Source organism: Chaetodon auriga, chromosome 16 (genome assembly GCF_051107435.1).
Source record: "Chaetodon auriga isolate fChaAug3 chromosome 16, fChaAug3.hap1, whole genome shotgun sequence".
Classification (NCBI taxonomy): Eukaryota; Metazoa; Chordata; class Actinopteri; order Chaetodontiformes; family Chaetodontidae; genus Chaetodon; species Chaetodon auriga.
This window is the reverse complement of record NC_135089.1, coordinates 21,275,623-21,299,487: the sequence shown is the minus strand read 5'-3', so window position 1 is coordinate 21,299,487 and position 23,865 is coordinate 21,275,623. Positions and strand designations below refer to the sequence as shown.

At 40.9% G+C, this 23,865-nt stretch overlaps 1 protein-coding gene across 3 annotated transcripts; it reads right to left on the bottom strand.

Moving 5' to 3' along the window:
- Positions 1 to 1,654: 1,654 nt before the first annotated feature.
- Positions 1,655 to 21,783, bottom strand: LOC143334660 (oxysterol-binding protein-related protein 7-like). 3 transcript variants are annotated; one of them, XM_076753548.1, is made up of 23 exons: positions 21,726 to 21,783; positions 13,143 to 13,366; positions 12,698 to 12,841; positions 12,418 to 12,471; positions 12,103 to 12,216; positions 11,748 to 11,915; positions 11,113 to 11,254; positions 10,837 to 10,955; positions 10,463 to 10,549; positions 10,205 to 10,361; positions 9,606 to 9,739; positions 8,029 to 8,121; positions 7,328 to 7,508; positions 7,132 to 7,206; positions 5,721 to 5,935; positions 5,483 to 5,620; positions 5,300 to 5,363; positions 5,132 to 5,210; positions 4,464 to 4,608; positions 3,557 to 3,707; positions 3,114 to 3,240; positions 2,867 to 2,989; positions 1,655 to 2,269 (listed from the first exon to the last, which is right to left on the bottom strand). In XM_076753548.1, the coding sequence occupies exons 2-23, from the start codon at positions 13,308 to 13,310 to the stop codon at positions 2,161 to 2,163; spliced, it is 2,787 nt and encodes a 928-aa protein (XP_076609663.1). In that variant the 5' UTR covers positions 13,311 to 13,366; positions 21,726 to 21,783; the 3' UTR covers positions 1,655 to 2,160. The 3 variants fall into 3 exon arrangements, with proteins under 3 accessions (XP_076609663.1, XP_076609662.1, XP_076609664.1); XM_076753547.1 differs by lacking the exon at positions 21,726 to 21,783 and adding an exon at positions 16,218 to 16,426; XM_076753549.1 differs by lacking the exons at positions 8,029 to 8,121; positions 21,726 to 21,783 and adding an exon at positions 16,218 to 16,426.
- Between the last annotated feature and the right edge of the window lie 2,082 nt (positions 21,784 to 23,865).

The window sequence follows — 23,865 nt, the reverse complement described above, 5'->3', positions numbered from 1 at the left end:
ACATGTACATTTATTTATTACATTTGTTTACCGTAGGTCTGCTTTCTTTTAAGATGCCCATGGATTGAATGGAGCCATAATCTAATAAGGCATCCTTTAAAAGGCTTCATAATGTGTAACTAATGGCTCTAGTTATGGTTCGTCATGTACCAGTGGTTCACAGGTGAGTCATGTGCTTTGTGCTTTCAGCTCTTCAGAAAGAGGCCATCTGGACCAAAATCCAATTATCAACAACTTGTAAACATTTTCTGTTTGAGGATAACTGGGACTGTTTGCACAAACAATTTGAGGGTGTTGAGTAGAATCGATCATTACAGAGCAGTAATCCAACTGATCAGTGGCAGCAGCTACAGTATGGACTCACAATGGGCTAAAAAAAACCTAACCAATCAAGAAGAAGAAGAAGAAGAAGAATCGGGGGGAGACATTCCCCTTTATTCGTCACACACGTACATGCAGACACTGCACACGAGGTGAAATTTATCCTCCGCTTTTTCACCCATCCTGGTCGTCCCTCCTATCTTAACGCGGCAGACCAGGAGCGGTGGGCAGCCAGACCGGCGCCCGGGGACCCATCTCATCGTCACCATTGGTCAGGTGGTGATCTTCTTGCATGTTTTTAGTGGGGGTATATTTTTATGGAGGATACCCCAGGTGAACACGGGGAGAACATGCAAACTCCACACAGAAAGGCCTTTTTTCCTCAAGCAGCAGGCATGGTGGAGGACACACCCCCGGTGCCCGCAGCGAGAATCGAACCTGGGACCTTCTTGCTGTGAGGCGACAGTGTTGCCACCGTGCCACCGTGCCAAATTGATCTAATGCAACAACAAACCTTCACCGAGTCATTTTTACTGATTAGATTTCAGGTTAGAATTCCATGTGTGTATTGTATGCTTGTGTTGGGAGTGCCATATTAGAATGTGGTACCCACAAATCATTCGGTCCACATTATTTCTTAATTTATCTGATATCTGCCCAGTTCCTCAGTTCAGTTGGTCGCGTTCAAATCATCTCATCAAATGTATGTTGCAACTCCATGAAGTCTCTTTACCTGAAGGCCTTGCAGTTGAAAATCCCTTTAAAAAAAAGTGAGTAGTGAGTGGACCTTGACATAAGAACCGAGTGAACAGAAGTTGAAAAGGAGGAGGACACAGTTGATTATGGAACCTTTTATTTGAAACAAAACCATGAAGAAAAAAACATTTCACTGGGTTTTAACAGTAGTCTCTTTTCCTTAATAAAATCCATTGTTGAAACATCAATAAAAATACTTCATTGCATCAACTGAGACCAAGAGACGCAATCCTTATCTGTCAGCTCATTTTGGACATCAACAATTCATACAGAGAGGAAGAAGGCAAGGCTAACAGGACTGCTAGATTTAACCAACACAAGGACAAAACCAATGTCTCACCAATGTGTCACAATTAAACCAGAGAAAATACACACTGACTTGACAAATCAACACGAGTTTATACAGCAAGACCCACTGAGGAAGAAAGGACAGCACCAGTTCACCTGTAATACACCCCACAAGCACCAGCATTGGCCCTATATGTGCTCTAGAACCCTCCGCAGGAAGCAAGCTTCTCATCACAACGTCCTAAAAATGAGCCTGACTAAAACTATACACATGTTAAAAATAAAAGTATAACATATAATCTGACATTTGTCCCACAAGTATAAGACACTTTACATGCAGAGAGAGGCCTCAATCCTGACACACATTTATTTTAAAGACAATGTCCTAAAGGGGAGCAATAAAATTGGATTTCAAGTTAAGATTTGCTACTGAATCACAAATGGTTATACTGAAAGTGGCAAGAGGTAAGTGAAAGGCTGGAAAGACATCCGGCCACATCTGTGTCAGTCTTCATTTGTTCCATAGTGGCACCTCACCTCTTCATGGTACAAAAAAAACAATGAGAGGTTCATTTATGCTTCCAAATACCTTTCCCCTCTATATCCTTGCAGTAATGGTTAAACAGACCTCTGGATCCTTGTTGACGAGTCACTAGAGTATATTCATGCATCGATTATTGGACTAACATATGTACAGGTAATGACTTTGACCAATTGTTCCTCTTCATTGTATTGCCACATGTTTAATGCCTGGCTAGTTTCATTTAACCTAAACATTAAGGAAGGTGCAGTGTTCTACCACAGGTCCAGATTTTCAGTCTTGGCAAAGCCCGGGTCTTTGCGGAGCTTCCAGTAGGTTTGATTGGTCAGCCACACCTCCCTGCCAGCCTCGTCCAAAGCTTTCCTGAGATAACAAACAAAAGAAAACTGTTGCCATTGTTTCTGTTGACATCGTAAAACCACAATGTGCCACTATTGGACTGATTGAAACCACTACAGTGGCCAGTACCACTAATCAGTTGCATTAGAGATGATGGTAGGTGGACTTTGTTTCCCAATTCAGGTCAGTTAACTAGAGCAGTCCTAACTTTGTCAAGGTTGAGGAAACAACCCCTGGTGATGTCAACAGGGTTGTTTCAGCTTGGGCTTGGAGACGAGATATTTATAACAGAGGATGTGTACTGTACAAACTCCATTGTGGAGTCTGGAGTTGATTGACAGACGTGGGCATTCAGGGGTCAGGGAGGATGTTGTGAAACCACGCCATTGGTTGTGTTATGGGAGATGAAGGAACAAACGTTGTTGGAGATTAAATCATGACTGGGACTAAAAGTCAGAATACCTCTGCTTCTTTTATTTTAATTGGTCTTTTGTGAGTCCCACATCACTGGAGTACCCCTTTAACATATTGTTGATATAAGGAGTTAGGTAACATTTGGCTGTGGATAAATGTGTAATATTACATTTTCCTTTCCAAATGTTCAAAGGCAGAGCTCCTCACCTGAAAAACCTGGGAATGTGCTCTTGCCCTATCTTGGCCATCTCCTTTCTCCTCTCCCTCTGCTTCTCTTCTACCTCATCCTTCTTTTTATCTGCCTCTGCTACCTTCCCCTCCTCCAGGAGCCTGATGGAGAGAAGAGGCACAGGAATTAATCAGCTGGTCAACATGGAAGATGGTGCAATAACTGCAGTGAAAAAATACATAAAAACACATTTTCAATTTCAATAAATAAGAATCCTGTCTGTACCTCTGGTCCGGTCTGAAGCGTGTGTCTGTAGGAGGGAGGACAGCCTCCAGGTCAGGCGTCAGTTCATTTAGTTCTCTTGCGTAACGTGAGAAGCCGTAGAAGTCAAAGTGGTCATCAGGCTGCACGTCTAAACAGGAAGAGACATTACGCACATTAAGACTCAAGTCATCAAACAATGTGGAATGTGAGAAATCCTAAGAGGAGGATTTGTGGTCAACAACTCTTTGCATTTTCAAAACAATGTATTTGTCATTGAAATTCACCTCCATGGTAAATCTGTTCTGTATCCTCTAAAACACTTCAAGATTTTAGAGTGAGTCAGTGGTGGCTCTGGTTGAATGTCACCATGTATTGATCAAAGTGGGACACATCAGATGAGGTCAACACTTAAAATTCACAGGACTTTTAAGAGATTTGCCAATGCTCAGGAAGGGTGCACTCACTGGGCTTCCAGATGCATGTTGGTGTGACCAGGGTGTCACAGAAAATGCCCTCATGCCAGAGACCTCCAAAACGATGAACCACCTCTCCAGCCTGGTTCAGAACCACACCCTGCACCTCGTTCTTACTGTTGTCTGAGCTCCAGTAGCGAGACTGGAAAATGGAAAGAATGGGGGTGGTTAAATAGGAGAAGAGGCCAAAAAAAGTTGATGTGCATTATTCTGCTGTCTAACTAGCAGTCACAGATGCAAACATTAGAGCAGAGGCTGGTTAAAGGTCAAGTGTGTAGGATTTAGGGAGATCTATTGGCAGAAATGGAATATAATATTCAGAAGTATGTTTTCATTGGTGTTTAAACCCGTGGACACAAGAGGTATCACTTGGGTTTATTTTTGTTGGCCAGCTGTTGTATTGAGTCTAAAACTGAATATTTCTGTTTGCTTCATGGGATCCTGAAGAGTTTTTGCTGAGAAAAGGACTCATCCATTGGTAGTTGAACAATGGGTTTTCTAGTTTCTAGTTCAGTATCTAGTTATTGTGGATTTTCCATGTCTTTTTTAGGCGTCTGTTCACACTGATATAGACTCATAAAACATACACTTTGGAAGAAAGTAAAAATAAACAATAGGACACTTAGGCCTAAACATTTCTTTTTTATTCCTCACAGTATCTGGTCCTTGAACAAACGTATTTGAGGACCCCTGCCATCTTGTGTTATGAAAAGGCTACAATATGTTCTGAAGTGTAAGATATTCCATTTTGAAATACATTTTTTACTGAGCAATAACTTGTTAGTAATGTTGCATACACAGGGCAGCTGGAGATCATTCACTTCAATCCTAAAGTTAAGTTGGTCCTACACACTGGATCTTTAAATCAGGACGTGTGTGTGTGCGTGTGTGTCCTCACCTTGACAAACGTGATCTTGCAGGTGCAGACATCACTCTTTGTGTTTCTGATGACCACCTCACCATAGTGCTCCAACCAGCGCTGCTGACTCAGCACGTTGTGGATACATGTCACTGCCTTGTTCCATTCGTAGTGATCACCGTACCTACACACACGCATGTGAGGCAATATCATTAAACTTCACTGAATTCTGGGCATTTGCCTTCATCTTCAGGCTTGTTTTTTACGCTTTAAATTGTTTAGAACTGTCTAGACATCCTCAATGTCTCAGTCTCCAGCACATAGCCACAGTGCATTACAAATGATGTCTAAAAGTTCAATTCTATAGCACTGAAAATATACCTAAATGTTATGCTGACCATGAAAATGATTACAATATTTGAAATATTAATATACAGATAACATATAAATATCATCACAGTCGCAATATCCTTAAATTATCTAATGTTGAGTGCGGACTGAACAATATTTCTGTTTGTTACGATGGTCACTGTATCAGTGACTGCATGCTGGACAGTACAGGGTTTTAAGTACTGCACAAGCAATGAGCTGTCAGTTGTACTACTCTATGGTTGTGCTAGAAGTTAGCAGTTTATACTGTCATTGCACATGTAGCTGCTATCTGCTGCACCGTGCGACTGGTGTTATTAAATGAAGCAGTGGCTCACTTGGGCAGGGTAACGTTGACCAGTCCAGAAGAGATGATCTCCACGGACTTCCCCCAAAACTTGTTTTTCCATCTCTGATCTGAGAGCAGACAGACAGAGCATTAGTTTTGCCTCCACTCATACAGTACAGGTTTAACCAGCACTCATCTCTATGTACAGGACTGCTACCTTGCCAGAAAGTGAAGTTTTCTGACTCTGCATGGCAGGCGGAGACAGGAGGGTGGTGGCTGACCTGAAAATACAATAAATAATTTCATATGTTCGAGACTCAATTACAGAGGTTTGGCCAGCATGTATCTATATCTGCATATAGTGATTTGATTTGATTTGATATCCTCCTCTGCTGCTTACCTGCTCACTGATGTAGCGAAAGCCTCTGTCTTCTCTGTGACTCTCGTAGGTTTCTCCCAGAACAGGGTTGAAGGGTTTGTAGCGATACCTCCAGGATGCCCAGGCATATCCAGAGATGGAGAATGCTGCCACATAAACCTGGAAACATTTTTTGTTTATGTCTTTCTTTAATGAACTTTCCACTGAACTCAACTGTATCTCAGCTTCAGGTGGATTGAACTACGTACACCAAACTCACCATTCTCTCATATGGATCATCAATGTTGTTGGCAATGTCCAGCAGCTCAGAGTACTCCAGCTCTTCACTGAGTCTCTGCAGCAAAGACACCGGCTCATTGAGAGCGACCGGCATAGAGACTCTAGACAGGTCCTTGCCGATGTTGTTGTACAGGATGGTCATGATGCCAATGTGGCTGTTGTCTGTTCCTGGGGCGGGGAGGGCAGTGCGACGGCCTAGACACAACACAGATCAATACAATTAAAGAAAATTTCAACTAATCAGCATTTGAGTGAGGTGTGACAGTCACCATTTTGGACAGCTGTGCAACTGAAAAAACCAACTGTGACCACCGGCAAGTGTGATGTGTGATCATGTCTCAATCTGAGCTGCACATTAAAGTTTTGAATTTGGCAGAATTAATGTTTCGACCTTTATTAATTCTTGCCTTTTTGATGTACTCAGAAACAATTTCGTAAAATAACGTTCATGTGAATGCCTCGTTTTATATATTTACCTTATCAAAGATTTACAATAAAAAAGTAAATGAACAAATCCAGTGATAGCCTTGGTTCCACCTTAGGACACTCCAGGGTGCACAATCTCATTAAAGGTGGTTTCACACCTATAGCTCGGTTCACATGTTCCAGACCAAGAGAAAAAAAATTATGCATTGTTGTATTTTAGTTCTGTCTTTAGTTTCTGACTTTTTACAAATGAACCAAGAGGAGTAAATATGAGGTCATACAAACTGCCAGGTAACTTCTTCATTGGACAGTTTTGCCAATTGCCATCCTGTATCATCAGCACATCATCAGAACCCACATGAGGAAGTCAGATTCAGGTGACCGACAGAAGTTTATGCAGCACCTTTATACGTCTGATGTGTATATGTTTGTTCTTTGGTGTCACAAAGAGCTCAGTAGCCAAGTTTCCATAAATGGGGTATTATTATTACTGTTATTCTAATTGTTATTGGAGATGATAGATTACATATTATTCAGCTAGATTTCTGGACTATGTTCACTCTAGTTTCTAATTAGCTTCTTACATGGGAGCATATGCATAACAGACTTCAGACAGAGAAAGTGTCACTATGACAACAGAATGTTTGTTGCATGCAATGATGCAACCTTGTATTAAAAATAATTTAAGTCTACCTGAAACTAAAAGTGACAGCAGGTGTTTTCTAAATCTAAACTGTGTCTACTACTGACTGGTTGACTGCTTAAAAAAATTCAGACACATCTGTGCTGTAAGGAGAAGCTGTGTGCTTTCACTGCTGAGCCTGTCCTCTCACTGCACCATCAAGAAGCAGCATGGTCTATCTTTTGTCTCAATCAGTCCTGAATGTCTACAGTGAACCAGCTGTACAGAGTGCACTACTTTACTCATTCACAATATACATGAGACTAAACAACAGTGGTGTTACCAGTATTAGCAGGCACTGGGCTGGGTCTCTCAGGAGCATTGTTCAGACTGGCCCGGTAGTTGAGGGTGGCAGTAGCTGAGGAGGAGAGAGGAGCAAGTCAGTAATTCAAAGTTACTTTTCAGTTTTGCTGGTCAGAAAATGGCTGGCCAATATGGTCTGACTGCTATGGACAACTGATCAGAAGGTAAAAGCTCACCATGTCCCTCCTCAGGCTCTGAGTTGCTGGTGGTGGTGATGTCACTCAGGCCAGACTCATCTGAAGCCTCTGCCTCTGATGAGGTCTCACACAAAATCACCTCACTGGCATCAAAATACTCTGCCATGGATTCTGCCACTGAGGGCGCACGATGACTGTGACGACCCATAGAAGGTGTCCTCTGTGAGGGAGCGCAGAGCAGGAGAGGAGAAAAGGATCTGTGGTTCAAACTATTGTTATATTTTTCAAATGAACAGTGTGTACAAAGTAAGAGTCGGAGCACAACCACTAGCGAGCAGGCATGTGGAGTGTAAGACACACAGGCAAGAAACATGCAAAACACAATGACTCAACGCACACACAGTCAGAACTGAACTTCTGGTGCCACCCACTGGAGCCACTCACAAAATGTGTACATTGTCCTGTCTGCAGCTGTCCAAAAAGCATGAAGCGACCAACCTGAGCCACACCAACCATATGACAACACGGTCGGTCAGTCATTTGTGTTCTCTTGTAACAGACTGTATCATGAGGGAATAATCACTTTGTCCAAGATGCGCTGTGCTGTGCTGTGATAGCTAACATCTAACTAATTTCATATGTAAGACGAAAGTGAATGTGTATGAGTAACGGTGAGACAATGACACTGACATGCACAAAAAGACCAACTGTTTTACACACCAACACAACGCAGTACACACCTGGTCAGGACGGACGGTGCAGAAGGATTCCTCAGTAGAGTCAGAGGACAGGGAAAGCGAGTGGACTTTGGTCAGACGTGACTGTATGTCAAGCTAAACACGCATGCATGGACATGCACATATACACAGACCAGCCATGCAAGACACATGAGGAGGAAACACAGAGGATCAAACATAAGTCTCAAGCAGACTCCAGAGCAGTCACACAGCACATAGCACAGCACAATAGAACAAAATAATGTTTTGCTTTATTGTGCAACTGGGCCAGAGGACAAAACTGCATCTTTGTTGTGGTCTGCAGCTATTAATGTATTTACAGTACAAGTTGCACTAGTACTGCCTAAAAATGTTTGGCAGGTTAACTTAGTTCTCCATCAAGTGTTGATTAGGTTCAATAAATGGGAAAAGGTTTTCAGGTTTTGGGGGAGCACTCCAGTGACTAAATACTTTCACAAAGTTGCAGGTGTGCAAGATTAAAAAGAATGGTCAAAATCAATGCAGCAGAGGCTGAGAGGCTGCCTGGTAAACACTCATTCCTTCCAAACTCCACACCCTCAGACTGTAATGTAGGGAGGCTTGCCATTATGAATGTGTTGTCTAAGAGCCCTAGCTAAGATAGACATGATGACATCATCAGGGTTATTGCCTCAGACTTGAAAAAAATCTCCAGACATTTAATACATTAATATTAACAAGCTGAGTGGTAATAACCATGAGGAGTCCAATGATCTTAATATGTAAAATCAGAATGCCTTAGTGAAACACCCAACCAATAGGAGCAAAAACTTGTCATTTAAGAGTAATTTATTCCTGCTCTCCTCTCTGTATTGAGGAGAGCAGGAATGAACTGACTTGATGACTGTTGTGTATGTTGCTCATGGTGAGAATGCAGGGTCATAGCCAGCTAGCCAGGCAATCGAAAACAAAGTAAAAGGCCAAAGTCACAACAACTGATGTCCCATAGGTTGAAAAAGACAAATCACATGCAGCATGGACAGAAAACAAGCAGGCAGCCAGGAAGAACCCTTATGCAATACCAAACAAGAAGGATTATTGAGCACCGTCAGTTTGACAGCAGGAACTAATCAACCCTTGACTGACAAGACTCGGTTTCAGTATGTGACAACGATGGTGCTATTTGTGTCTTTGTGTGTGCAGAAACAGAGAGAAAGACTTGAGGTGTGTTCCTTCAGGACGCGCCTGTGAGAACTTGTGTCTGTCCTGACTAGAAACAACCCAAACCTGCTTAACAGTTTCACACAGCACTTGAACACACACTGAGGGCTTGGCCTCCATTGTGTTTTTGCAAGCTGATACTAATATTTGGTGCCAAAAATCAGGTTTTTAACTTTGGGAGAAACAGTGGGGTGGTGACAAAGTGCACAGAAAGGGAAAGAAGGACAGGCACCTCTACATTCATCTCTGTCAGTCTTTGTTGTCTTCCAATTTTCAGTTTCAGGATGAATGAGGATCATTTTGAGTTTTGTTTCTACACAGCCCAGCTCAGCTTCAGCTAGTGTGTGTGTGTGTGTGTGTGTGTGTGTGTGTGTGTATGTGCGTGAGGGTGTGTGTGTTACCTCAGACAGTGTTCCGCACAGTGTAGCAAGGTGCTGTGAGGTGTTCTGCCTCAGGTCCGGGCCGGTCCAGGCCTGCCTCACTCTCTCTCTCTCCAAAGTCAAAATGTCATGAATGGATTTGAGAGAAGAGTGAACTGTAACACAGCACACAGAGAATATGAATTATAAAGACGAATTTTAGTTCATCAGCACATGAAGCTACCTGTAATAAAAAGCATAAATGCTGCAGACAGTAGGTTAGAGCACTTTTCACTTTTTAAATACTTTTTGGTTTATAAAAATGTCAAAAAAAAAAAAAAAAAGCCCACACATACTAGCTAATGATAATCAAAAGTAGCCAGAATCTAAAATGACATCTTGAAATAGTTCATCTTAACAAAATCTTTTTTTTTTTTTTTTGCTTACATTAATAAAATAGAGTTGGCAATCAAAGTTGTCACTTTCAGATTCAGATTCTGTTGATTCATTTGTCACTTATTTCATTATCTCAGAGCAAGGAACTGAGAAATGTCCTGGGTGTCGAGCACTGTCTTGCCTTTCAAAAGTAGATCAATAGAAAGTATTCAGACAAATACAGGTGTTAGGTGGGAGGGACGTACCCCTCTGAGATATAGTGAAGATGTCCTGGTGAAGCTTTTTGGCCTCAGGTGAGCTGACCTGAGGGTTGGACAGCTGAGAGTAGACGTACTCAGGGATAGACTGAACGGACGCCCCCAATCCAGAGCTGCTGTTAGTACTCAGGTGGCTGGAAGTGAACTGGAGAAGACCAGACAGTTTGGACATGTTGAACAGAGGATGTTCAAAAGATCAATCCCATGTTAAGATCAATCACAACAATGCATAAGAGTTAGACCTACCAATCCCCCCATGGCTTCAACTCGGGACAAAGTCCTGGAGTGACCATACCCTTTCCCTGTCTTCTTGGGTTTCTCCAGGGAGAGATTCTAAAAAACAAAACCAAAAAAAAAACAGAACAGACCAACAGGGTTATAGCTTCTCTCTGAATAGAACATGATGTTTTTCTATTGCTGAATGTCTATTTGTAGACTGATATTTATGTTCTACTTTCTGTACTCTCTAGTTCAAATATTTTCCGACGAGACGAAGAATATAGCACAATCAACTAAATTAGCCTGGATTACAGACAAGTGATCTCAGCTCACTGTTATATTTCCAGCGAAGTACCATTTGTAGAATCACACACATTCACAGCTGTTACTAGAATACTCACATGCATGCTGATGCGCATCTCCAGGTCTGTGTTTGTGATTGGTAGGCCTCCTTCAAGCCAATGGAGGCGCTGGATGAGTTGGGACAGTTCTGTCAGCTCTGCCTGACAGCGAGCCAAGTCTGAGAAATGGAGGGTCAAAGGTCACAGTTGAGAGATTGACAGTGTGTTTATTTTCTGTATCTCAACATAGAATGCATGCATTCTATCGATTTTATATGGTGAAATATGACTAAACCAGGCTTCACTCTGTGGCTCAAGATGACAAGTGATTCTAACCGTTGGAGGTTGCGTCGATGTCATGGGTCTGCTGCAGCCAGGCTGACACCTTGCTGGCCACCCCTGGGTGAGAGGCGACGGCAGGGGCGGGGCTTCCCATCTCTTGGTGGAACACTGATGCTGAGCTGGCATAGTGAGGAAGCTGGATGACCAAACACAACACAGTTTAAGTCACAAACTACAACCAACGACACAAAAATCACTTTTTCAACTAACAGAGGTTATTAAGTTTATTGTCATTATTTTGACAGCTGGTCAAATAAGACAAGAATTTTTTAAGAAACAAATTCAAACCTGTTTTGAACAAAGCAATTGATCAAGTAATTGACAACACAATTGGCTTATCAATAATGAAAACAACGGTTATTTAAAAGTCTAGCCGTGACCTCTTTAAGGTTAGAGAGGTATGAATAAGCTTACACCATACTGGTGGTTCAAATATCAATAGATTAATAAATTCAGTATCGAGCTGATGATGCTACTTAAGCAACCATCTGCTACAATTCTTTGCTGTCACCATAGACAGAACACAGTCGGGGGGGGAAATGTCAGAGGTGTGGCAGTTGTGTATTTTCTGTTAACAATTTTGTGATAAAATGTGTGACATTAAGCACTCAGCATGAATCTCTACAAACCGTTGCTCTGTTTGTCTGGGCAAGAGTGGCCACGGCTGGCAGGGTGCTGGGGCCCAAGGAAAGAGCCTGAAGTACACCACGATGAACACTCATTGCCTCGTTTTTCCTAAACACACGATGGGCGCACAGCTTGGTCAGCCAGATATAGAAGAGGTCATGGCTCTTTGCCTAACAGGAAGGAAAGACGAGAGAGAAAACAATAACACACATGAAACCAGGAAGAGAGGAACAAGGAGAAGGCAACAGAAGTCCACATCATTGCAGACTAAAGAATATCCACGGGCATGTTGCCGGTGTTATTCTGCAACTACCTCATGAGTCCTGAAATCTCTCTGAACTGTGTCGTGTAGGTTACCTTGAGGTGGTAGAGGCTGTCTCCAGCATCCAGGTCTATGCGTTTGGATTTCTTGTTGACGGACATGACAGCCAGACTGACATCCAGAGAGCCATGGAGTTTCCCTCTTTGAATCTAAAACACAACCACAAAGCATGTTTTAAACAGTATTTTATTATTATTATTATTTTTTAAATCACCTATTAAATACATTCGAACTGAGCCATTAAGACCTCATTGGAATCAACAGAATAAACACAGACAGGGTTCATGGCTGTGCCATCACTGCTCTGTGGGACAATCTAGTGTGGCAGCTGCAGTCTGTTTATGACTTACATCTTGCTGTGTCTTGGAGTACTTGAGAATTCCTTTCTCCAACAGGAAGTATCTCTGGATAGGACCAATCAGAGTGTTAGAAAGAAATCAAAGATGTTCCAGTAGACTCTGGAATCACATTATGTTGACTGTTTAGAAGATAAAACAGCTCTGGTTCAGTAAAATTATCACATTAACCAGAAAATATCCACATATTGAACAGACATCAACATAGACAATGACACTGAAAAGATGTGTAAACAAAGCAGAAAAGTTCAGATGCTGTTCAATTTGTGCTCACCTTGTGCCAGCCTTTGAGCGGGTACTTCCTCCTCTTCATCAAGTAGCCCTCACAGATCCCTGGGATACTAAGGTCCATAGTTGAGCCAGGAGCAGAACACATATCCAGATGCTGCAAATCATCCATCACCTCCCAGTGACGAGACTGACAGAGATCAAACACTTTCATTATTATAAAACAAACCCAAAAACTAAAAAGATTCCATCTCTATCTATATAATGTATTTTATATATTTTATTTATTTATTCATTCAGGATACAGCTGTGGAAAATGGCCAAAAAAAAAAAAAAAAAATCACCTCCTTGCTTCTTTGGAAGAAGCAAAAAAGTGCATCTGTAAGTAACTGGAATGGTACGAAATAGATCAACTAAATCAATCAGCTAAATACAGATGAATACAGTCAGTAAAGAGTGCTGCATAAATTTGTACCTGTGGGTCTTGTTACCTGTTTTGAAAGCTTTGACGAGCCAGTGCTGTTGTTCCGTGAGTGGCCCGGTCTGAAGGCACAGGCTGGGGATTTGTCAAGACCACTGATCATCGACTGGCTGCTGGTCAGAGGAGGTGGACAAACCTGAGGGTCCATCGGTGTAATGTGATGAGGAAAGCGTTGCATGGAGGGAGAGAGGGCCTTCAGGGAAGGTTATGTCTCATGGCAAAGTACACAGAGCACTGTGGAAGTCAACAAAAATTGTCAACAGCACAGTGATAGACCAACCAACACAGTGAAATAGTAATAAAACCAGGTCAAAACTGAGTAAAACCTTACAATAAATGTCATTTTCAAAAGGAGACACGACCATTATTTGATTTTTGATTCCTTGCAAATGTTATTAGACATCTTAAGTTAGTAGAGTACTTTCTTCTTAAATATAAAAATCAAATTTTTTTAAAGATGTAACCACAAGTTTACAAGGACACGCGCAATGAAAATCATTATCTTTCCTGTTAACGAATTCTTACAAATACTTTCTCAGTGCTCCAGATATCCTATTGGTAGTCACCTTCTCAAAAAACAACAAAGCTTGATTGAAACCTTCCATGAATAGCCATGATTTTCATTTTAGTATAGCTGATTAAAATTAATTCGCAGCACAATAGGAACAAATCTGCATTCTCAAACAAGCTCAAGTATTATCTCAAACATTACTTAAGACCAAGAGTGTTTAACTACTGCAACCAGAAAATCCATGACACAAACCAATATTTCACATTCTTGTCATTTCTTAATGCCTCTCGTGTCATGTCAACCATGTCACTTTTATCTTCTCCTCTACATGCTCTGAACAGTCAGTTCTCATATTTTCTTAGCCAAATAAGATAGGCCTCAATGGATGCCCTCACCACACGTGACAGGAGTTCATTTATTATCATTATTTCAAGTTCTAAACCTTGATCAATTTATTTTGGCTTAAACATGTAAAAGAAAGGCCAGTTATGTTATAGTGGGGCAAAGAAGTATTCAAGGTGGCAACATTTTCTTCATTCAACGTATTTCCAGTAGAGCTATTCACATAAAACTGGGACCAGATATTAGTAATAAGTCAATAGAACTCCAAAGATAAAGAAATTTTAACATCCAAATCCATAAAAACGGCTATGTGCAGTAAAGCGGATTGACACAGGAAAAAGTACCATACAAGCTTTAGTGGCAATGACAGCTTCAACACGCTAATCTCTCACAGTGTTCAGGTGGATTTTGGTACATTCTTCCCTCTTGAAGGGCCTGGGGGGCCACTGGTGAGTCTTGAACTTGAGTTCCTTCCAATGTTCTATTGGGCTTACATCTGATGATTAACTGGGCATTTGCAGTATGTTTTGGATTGTTGTCCTGCTGGAAGGTCCACCCACCCTCATCCTCATTGTCATTGTGGATGGCAACAGATTCTTCAAGAATTTCACAGTACATGGCTCCATTCATTTCTCCTTCAATAATTTGAATTCTGCAAATACCAACAGCAGAGAAACAGCCCCACACCATAATGCCTTTGAACTTCACCGTAGGTATGGTACTTTCAGGGCCATATACAGAGCCATTCTTCCTCCAAACATGGAGTACTGTTTAGTAGTGCTGGTGAAAAGTGAGATTTTCATCTTGTCTGAACACAGTAAATTCTGCCAATAATCAACATTCTTCTCCAAACGTTGTGTAGCAAACTTCAAACAAGCTTTAACATACATTGTCTTGAGTAATGGAGTCTTGCAGGGTGACGCATGGAGACTGTGGAAGTGAAGTTTATTGCCATTGTTTTCTCTTTGTGGAGCTGTTTTCAAGTTGTCCTTGGGAAAGCTCTTTGCCTCTACCCATCCCTAGATGTTTCTTGCGTGACAACTTGGTAACAAATAATTTGTTTACTTGCATTCAGAGGTGGGTAACTAGTGGAGTGGAGGTCCTGCCAACATGCACTAACCCAGCTGAGTCTTACAGTGGCACAGATAGATGGGTAGATGAACTGATTAGTGGAATCAGTTGGTTTAGTGCTTTTTCCTACTGTGTTCAATACTTTTGTCCTTTGACATTCCACATTACTGCACATCACTTTTTATGGATTTGAATGTTACAATTTCTTTACCAATGCAGAGTTAATACCAATTCCTAGTCTCAATTTCACACAAATAGCTGCACTGGAAATAAATTAAATAAATTACTTCCTAGACTATGAGCACACACATACACACATGCATGGAAATGACAGCTAATCTTTAACTTACAACTACGAGAAAGGAAACACCAGACAAACTGTTGAAGAGGCAAAGGTACTTTTAGCAGGTCAGGCGTGTTAAATAAAATGTTGCTGTTTTGAACACCTCTAAGGCTGGACACTTAAAATACAAACACAAATACAAATGCAATGAAAGCTACCTTCACCTTATATCAGTGTTCATGTAGGAAGTCTGAAAGTCACTCAATCATTAGATCAGACAGACACACAATGACATGCATAATTAGGATGAAACCACAGTTAACAAATGTCCCATTGAATATCTGGTAGGTCTTCCTCCTTGTCTGGTGTAGGGGGGAAAAAAAACAAACATACATGCGTCTCTCCAATTGCTGGCATAGCCTTTTCTCATTCAGTGGGTCAGAGTAATGGTAAGAGGAAGTGTTCAATGTTGAAATTCCAGTTGAATGTTTTGAGAAGCCTGACAGGATACTGATGGTACATGATGGTGTGTTCAAAGATCATGAACATGAATGATATAAATTTGTAAACCTTCTGAGATTTTACTCTCATTTATCCTGTCTTTACTCTGGTAGCTTCCCTTGTTATAGCTCTGAATAAATTAGGGCATTGCAGTCAATGCCGTTTAACCAATCACTACAATGTGCTGATTTTATCCATAGTGCCCACTCTTACTTTGACCATGAATGGAAAAAGTGCACAACTACAATAAGAGGTAATACTGATGTCAATGTAGAAAACACAATAAAACCTAAATGAGGCAATGGAAAGCAACACTTAATTTTTTTTTTTAAATCAGGAAAGCCTTGGTGACATCTAACAAATGAAACACAACACACCTGTGTTTGTCTGACAAGCTGCTCCCTCAGTACTCCACAGGTAATTCCTTTGACTTTCCTTTAAGAATAACTGCAGGACTGCGAAAATATCCCTCAGTAGCTATTTAAAAGAAAAATCATAGACAAAGATTATCCTCTAAACTTCCTTCAGCATCAAAATTTCCTGTGAAAAAACTCCCTTCAACTGTCCTGTGTTACACTGAGAGCGATGCCACACCTGACTGATGGTGTGCTTGTCAGACTGGTGCATATCAAAGCCAGTGGGTATCTGGGCGGGGCTGAAAGTAGAACAACACTTGCTCTACCTGACCAAACAGGCCTGCCAGCTCTGTCATCATGAGGATGACAAGATCTGTAACAGATTTGTTGTCAGCAGATATACATCAGAAACATAAGAGGTGTACGTTGTGTTCAACAATCAATTCTACCCCACAAAGGCAAACAGTAGCAACTGGGTGATTTAAAAAGGGCAAATGACAAAACAGGTTACATTTCACAGAAGGCTAAATCACACTTTTAAATGGCATCAACTATGGACATTTTACTTTTGCAGCAGGCATACTGTTAGGAAAGATTAAAAAAAAAAAAAAAGAAAGAAAAGAAAAAGTTCAATTATTCAAAGTCAAACCAAAAGGTTTTGGGTTAAGTCTGGCCATAAATGAAATCACACATGTACAGCAAAACCAACATGTATGCATTTACAAACAAGTACTGTGTGTCTATCAGAGTCTGCTATACTGTCTTCTCCAGTGCACCAAAAGCTATTCAAAACACATCAGTGAACAACAGTGTTGCACTGGGTGACTTGTTCTCTTATTACCATGAATGCACACTAACTTATTTTGTCTCAATCTCACATACAGCGTCTTGCTGCCAGAAACACTCATCAAAACACAAAATGTGGATTAATCCACTGCTGAAAATGTAGTTCCCAACAAATGTACCATTTCCTTTTGTTTGAGTAACATCGATTACAACTACAGTAACCAGTCCTTTCAGGAAACTTCTGAGTTATATAACTGAGCAGTGTTTTTGAAAGTGTGTCTTCAGTAGGAAACAGTACACATGCAGCTCCAAGCCATAGACGGAATAGAGAAGTCAATGCATCAAGAGATGGACAAACATGTTGTTGGTCATGGGCTTCTCATGGGATTTGCTAACAATAAGAAAAATGGAGAACAACAGGCCATATCCTCCTCGGAGCACTCAGTATGTCCATGGCTCTGTTTTAAGGCCTTTGGCGGGTTTGTGTGTTCAACAAGCAAACAAACACGGAAACACGTAAAGTCCCAGTAATGCCGGGTATTCACGTTGTAAAAAAGGTGCAGGTGGAGGGAATGCATGTTCTTCAAGTTGCCTTAAGAGTTTTGTTTCAATGCCATGTATTCATTGAAAAAGAAAAATCATGCAGCATTAAGGCAACCTTGGCTTGCTTGATATGTCTTTTTCCCTTGACAGAACAGTATATACAGCAGCACTGTCTAGCAGCCAACTTGCAAGTATCACATTTCTGATTTTCACCAGCAACACATGAATACAGCATTACCTCAGGATACTTGTAATATTTCTGATTCTGCTATTGTGTTGACCTCTACATCTTTGGAAAGGGGGACTTAGAGAGGACATAAGGTTGTGAAGTATTTGGAATTACTTCCTAGTTACCAAACAACTACTAAACCAGTTCGTGCTTAGGAGTTTTGGTGCTCATTGAAACCAGAGAACATGAAGCTAGAGGAGCCGAAAGAGGGCCAAAACATTCCCTACATGCTTAGCGCTACACATCATCATTATGTGATTACTGTACATATTTTGGTTACTGACTCACTATACAAATCATTGTCATGTTGTGGTAGGTGGTGCCACCACTGGGATATGGCTAATGAGCCCTCACTGGTCTAAATTTCCTCACCCACTCCCAATGATCAATCAACTGGAAACAGTGAAAACTAAGGATATGTGCAAATAGTAAAGCACAGCAGTGTATACAGGGTATTTACTTGAAAAACAGCTTCAAGAAACAGCTTCTTGAGCAATACCCCCTACTGTAACTTTCCCCTCTCTGCCTCTCTTTGGTGGACATCCACAATGGCACATCTTCACAACAATGCTCAAAGCTGATTTCATAACCAAGGTATGACACTGACGTGTTGAGTCATTAACTGGGACAGAGTAAGGAGTTCAGAACAACCATGAGAAGTATGTGGTCTGACCAGTAAACCCGATAGAGCCCTGAGAGCATGATTTAACCAACACCTCTTAAACCTTGCCTGGAGCACAAAACAAGGCCATGTGTTAGTTGTACAATCGTGTTTGAATTTCATGAATTCATTCAACAACAGGTTTCCCAGAGGTCACTGCACATTCCAAGGTGCTATCACAAACAGTGGCTAAATGTGACTCTGAACAATTCCTGGCTAAAGTCAAGCATGTTGTGCCCAACCAGTAGCTTACAAAGCTGAATGATTAATAGGTATCCAATCTGAGGGATTGCTCCTTGAGTTTGAAAACTTGTTCAAACTTGAACCTGGTTCAGATTACACAGCATTTTTCCCTGTGTATTCCAACCGTCCCAGTACAGTGGCATCACTGAAATTAACGAGGGCTTCATGCATTGCTAATATCATTCTGAAGGATCACTCAGGAACTCAAAATGGAATACAAATAATTATCAGACACAGATTTAGTTGTAACTTAGACATAAATATTTAGGGCTGGGTACTGAACTTCAAACTTTAATCTCACAAAAGGAATTGCTTTGATGCTATGTTGTATCAAAAAATGCCTCGTGAGTTGGTAACTCATCAGCCTAGTGAGCTAGTAAGCATGCAGCATGCTTGTACTAAGATTTAATGTTGCTGGTGACTTACATTACATGTTGCAGAGACGTGCACGAAAAATGACATATGACACCTAGATGTAGGACTGCCTTTGAAAAATAAATCAATCAATAAATTTAAAAACAAAAAGAAGAAAGCTAAATACCATTACACTAGGCTCCGATATTGTGCTCATGTACTTGTAATCCTAAAACTAATCTGATTCAACTGCCTCCAATACCATTTTACAGCATTAACCTCTCGTCAGTGGAGCAGGTAGAGGGAAGAGAAGCAACGTCACCAGTTTGGAGAAATTCGAGGATAAGTGATGATGACAGAAGTAAGAGCAGACCGCAGAAGCAGCTCCTTTAAAACATGCAATTTGATAAAACATCTAAAGAACCAACACAACGCAGAGTTCAAGCAGTCTGCTAATGCTAGCAGTGGGAAACATATCCAGATAACGATATATATCATGACATAGCACATTTTCTGTAAATTCAATGAATAGTTTATATAAAATGACCACATTGAAAGACCTATTTCTTACTACCATTTGAAATATATTCAACAAATAAAAAGTTATTTAGAAACTTTTGCAATTTCTCATTTAAGCAGCACTCTTTCCAAAACAGAACTGTTTGACATGATTCTAATCATAGGCGGTAACAGGTGAACACAGGTTCTGTGTCACGTTCACTTCCCTCCATGTTTCTTTGTGTTGCCTTCATGCGAATGTACTTCCTGCATCTGTGCCATTCCAAAGAACGCAAAGTCTTATCCAAGTGATGAAAAACACTGCAGCACAGAGTGTGACCTCTGACTGCTAACCATGGTGCAACGTGACCAAACCAAATGAACATATGCAGATTGTATCGTGATGTGTGATTTAAGAGAATCGTTGCCCAGAACAATCTGTTCTATCACAGTCGTGTCTATGTGATGTTACTTCAGATGTTGCCAAGACCTGAACAGACTGGTTCTTGCTCTCTGTTCTGTCCTCCATCTTTCACTTCCCCTCCCCTTCCTTCCCTCCAGGAATGTGCCACAGCAACATGCACAGGCTGTTTGGCCACATGTGGCCAATGGGAGTTTACAACACAGTGTTTACAGGCCAACATTACAGCTTCGGATGCAGTTTTGTTCTAATATGTCAAAAATAAGTGAAAATCAAATGCTTAATGCAGTCTATGCATGTAGCCTCCTCCAGTGAAGACAAGCAACACAAATGGTGATAGAAACCCACAAAGCAGCTGTTGATATGCACATCAACACAGTATAAATGAATGAGAATCAGGAGCACCCTTCAAACATTAAGTTTACATGAATACTAATATTCCAATATTATTCAGAAGATGACAGTATTTCAAATTTTGATAAGGCTCATGTTCACAACATATTCTGTTTGGATATTCTGTATTAGGTCTTATTCCAAATGTAAGAACATAACTCTGCCATCAGTTACACCAACAACAGTGGGGAAGCCTGCTGTGTTCATGAATGCCCGTCTGTGAGCCTGCAAGGTGCAGACGTTCAGTGGAAATGGGATGAACTGCTCCACAACATGAGACTGTGAAAGCACTACAACTGTTAGTGTGACTGCAGCTCTACTGATGAAGGTTGTGACAGAAGCCAAATGTCTGCCAAATGCCAAATGTCTTAGCATTGTGGTCACTTACATTTCTGCCATTATAGCGTTATTGCGTTTGGTGGGAAATGTGAACGAGATCGATCACAAATTTTATCCTGCTCCATTTAATCTATAGAATTTCATTAACTCACTGTCATTTTGGCATTTGGAGAATTTTTTCCTTCTGCTTTCTCTTTTCACCAATTTCTCCTCTGCTTTAACTCTTAACCTTTTAAAAAGGTCCTCCTCCCTACTCCTAACAGTTTTTCACCTTTCATACAAAATTATGTGTAAACACTTTGCCTGTGTTTTACAACAAGAGCAAAGAAATGTGTCGTTTCCAGCTAACTGAGTGGGGAAACTTTTTGTGCAATGGATTATTTATCAGTAAAGATGGTTAGAATAGTCTGTATCTCTGAGGTTTTTCAAGCAGCAGGTATTTATTGTTAGTGAAGTTTCATGTTTAACTCTGTGATTCTAGAATTATATTAGGAGGCACAAACTGGGGATATTAGCAATACCAACAAAACTAAATAATAAAACTTATCAAAGACAAAAAAAAAAAAAAAAAAAAAAAAAAGGTACTGAACACAGCAGCAAACACAGCAGTGTGGGAAAAAAAACTACCAAACAAGACAACACACCCAACTGGCTTCTGGTGCAGAGCCACACAGGAGGGTGTGTGAGGAGCAGTATGTGCCCATGTGTTCCTGAGGACAGGTGGGGGCTGAACATGGCCCCAGCGTGAGACACACGACGAGGTATATTTTACACAGCCGACAAAGACATTTCGAATGTGCCTTTGACATATTTCTTAAAACATTTAGCACTGGCTAATTGCCGTTTCTGAATGCTGAATAGTTTCCGGGACGGCCAGTCAGAATTTGTTTTAAACGATAAAAAAACAGAACAGTGATACAATTTGCGTACAATTTTTGAGACTTCTCCGTTTTTTTGTTTTTTTGTTTTTTAACTTTCTTCGCTTCAAATGTAAACATGTAACAGTTAACACAGCGTCGAGTGAAACGATACAATTAGCCATTTCTCTGAAGGGGAACTTACCTGTTTTTACTGCGAGGCTGCGTCCTGCTCAACTGGAAACCACCAGCTGAACTAATGAGACGCCTCTTCAAAGTTCAGAGCAACCGCCGCTCCGCGAGCTCTGCGTGCGCGTGACACACCTGCGCAGGTGCACCGGCAAGACAGGTGCATCATGGGAACAACTTTTTTTCTTTTTCTTTTTTTCTTTTTCTTTTTTGTTTCTCTGTGTGTGTAAAACAGAATTTTGAATTCAAATTTACAATTGGGGAATATTATCTAACTGTCAACAATTATAACGATAAAACATCAGATTGTCAACAATAAAAAACAAACAAACAAAAAGCATCCCTGGCCTAACATAAAATTAAAGAAACTGCAAACAATGCGTGACACTTAAGATAAATTCAGACATGGTTTTAGGTTTTAAGAGCAGATTTTTTATTTCCTCATCAGCGATATTTTCTCCATTTACATGCTAAATGATAATTTAGTATGGTCAGTGGGGCAATCTGTCTTAGATTATAACAGAAGAAATAAACTGGCTACTATTTATATGCATATTAAACAAACTAAACAAACTTAATTTTAACAGTTTGAGCTTAAATTTAAATGATTATTCTGCTGTATGAGCCCACAATAGAATACCAAATCAAAATGCCATCGGCCAATGAATTCTACTTTGATGCAGCACACTCCTGATTTTGTACTACAGTCATAATCAATTTTTATCATCTTTTATAACTGTGTGTAAAACCTTTTCGATTTCAACTAATATTTTAGCAGAATTGCTGCTGACTTCGCTGCAGGTCAAGCGGATGAAGCTCTTCTTCCAATGAATGAAACAGAGTTCTTGACACTCATGAAATGTGTGCTCCAATAGCATATCATGTAATGTTCCTGAAATAAAAAAAAAAAAAAGAGGACATGGAAGAAGTGGGAATGTGGAAGTTGTGCTACATGGGGAGTTGAAGCTCCTCTTACCTTAAATGGACATAATATGGAGGTTTTGATAGAACATGTGAAATTATAAACATATTAAAGCAATGCTTTTGTGTGTTTTGGAACCCTCAGGTCTTTTCTATGGGGAACTTTACTGTTCCAGGCTACCATGATATTTATATAATAGTGTTCTTCCAACTTTGTGTCAACAGTTTGACAAATCACCCCTAATGTAATTGCATTCATCCATAACCCAAACCATAACTTAAACATCTCACTCAGGGAAACAGGGTTCTATGTGTATTTTGGAACAATGTGCAGCTAATTCAGGTGCTAATCAAGGGCTGCCAAAGGGCCCGGAGCACAGACTGAGATACGAAGAAATCCTAAAAAATAATGGATTGATCTGAAGTTAAGACTGGCAGTAAGCTTCACCTGTGAGTCTAAATCCAGGGAATCAAATTCCTGAGCCAGTAACGAAACACTACATGTCAGCCAAGTAAGAATTATGCAGGTCTGCAAAAGATTTCCACAACCATCTAGTGGACAAAGAGAAAAATGGGCTCCCTGAGCACAGCCTCTCCAGCAGCACTTCCTCTCTTTGATATACTGCTTCCAGCAAGATAATAATACATCTAATGAAATACTTAAGATGGCAGATGGTGTGTTAGGGTGCCTGCCCATCATATTGAGTGCAGCAGGACTTGTAAACTGACATGTCGCCTGGGAGGCTGAACTCAGGACACCAGTACCTGCCTTTACTTTCCTCCACCTCACACACACTACACTGCTCTGATGGAGAGTAGGTGTGTGCGTGTGCGTGTGTGCGTGTGTGTGTGTGTGTGTGTGTGTGTGTGTGTGTGTGTGTGTGTGCGCGCGCACAGGGCAGCAGCTGTCTGGCTATGTTTGGAAGCTGCCCTGAACGTTCTCGTCCCTGGTCATTTATACATCCTGCCATCACTCTGTTGTCTGTATGAATCAGCACATGCTGATTCTGCAGCAGTGGGGTGAAATGCTGGATTACTTTCCACACAGTGAGCAGTTCCAGTGTGTTTACGTGGAGAGACATGATGTGGCCTCTGTCCCCCCCACCAGCTTTAACAGACACGCTCACAGAGGCATCTGTGAACACTGAGATGTGTGATCCAGCTCTGCCCAGAGGTCCCCCTGCCGACAGGAGATGAAGATTTTTCCAGTAGGCTGAAGTCTGATTTCTACTTTT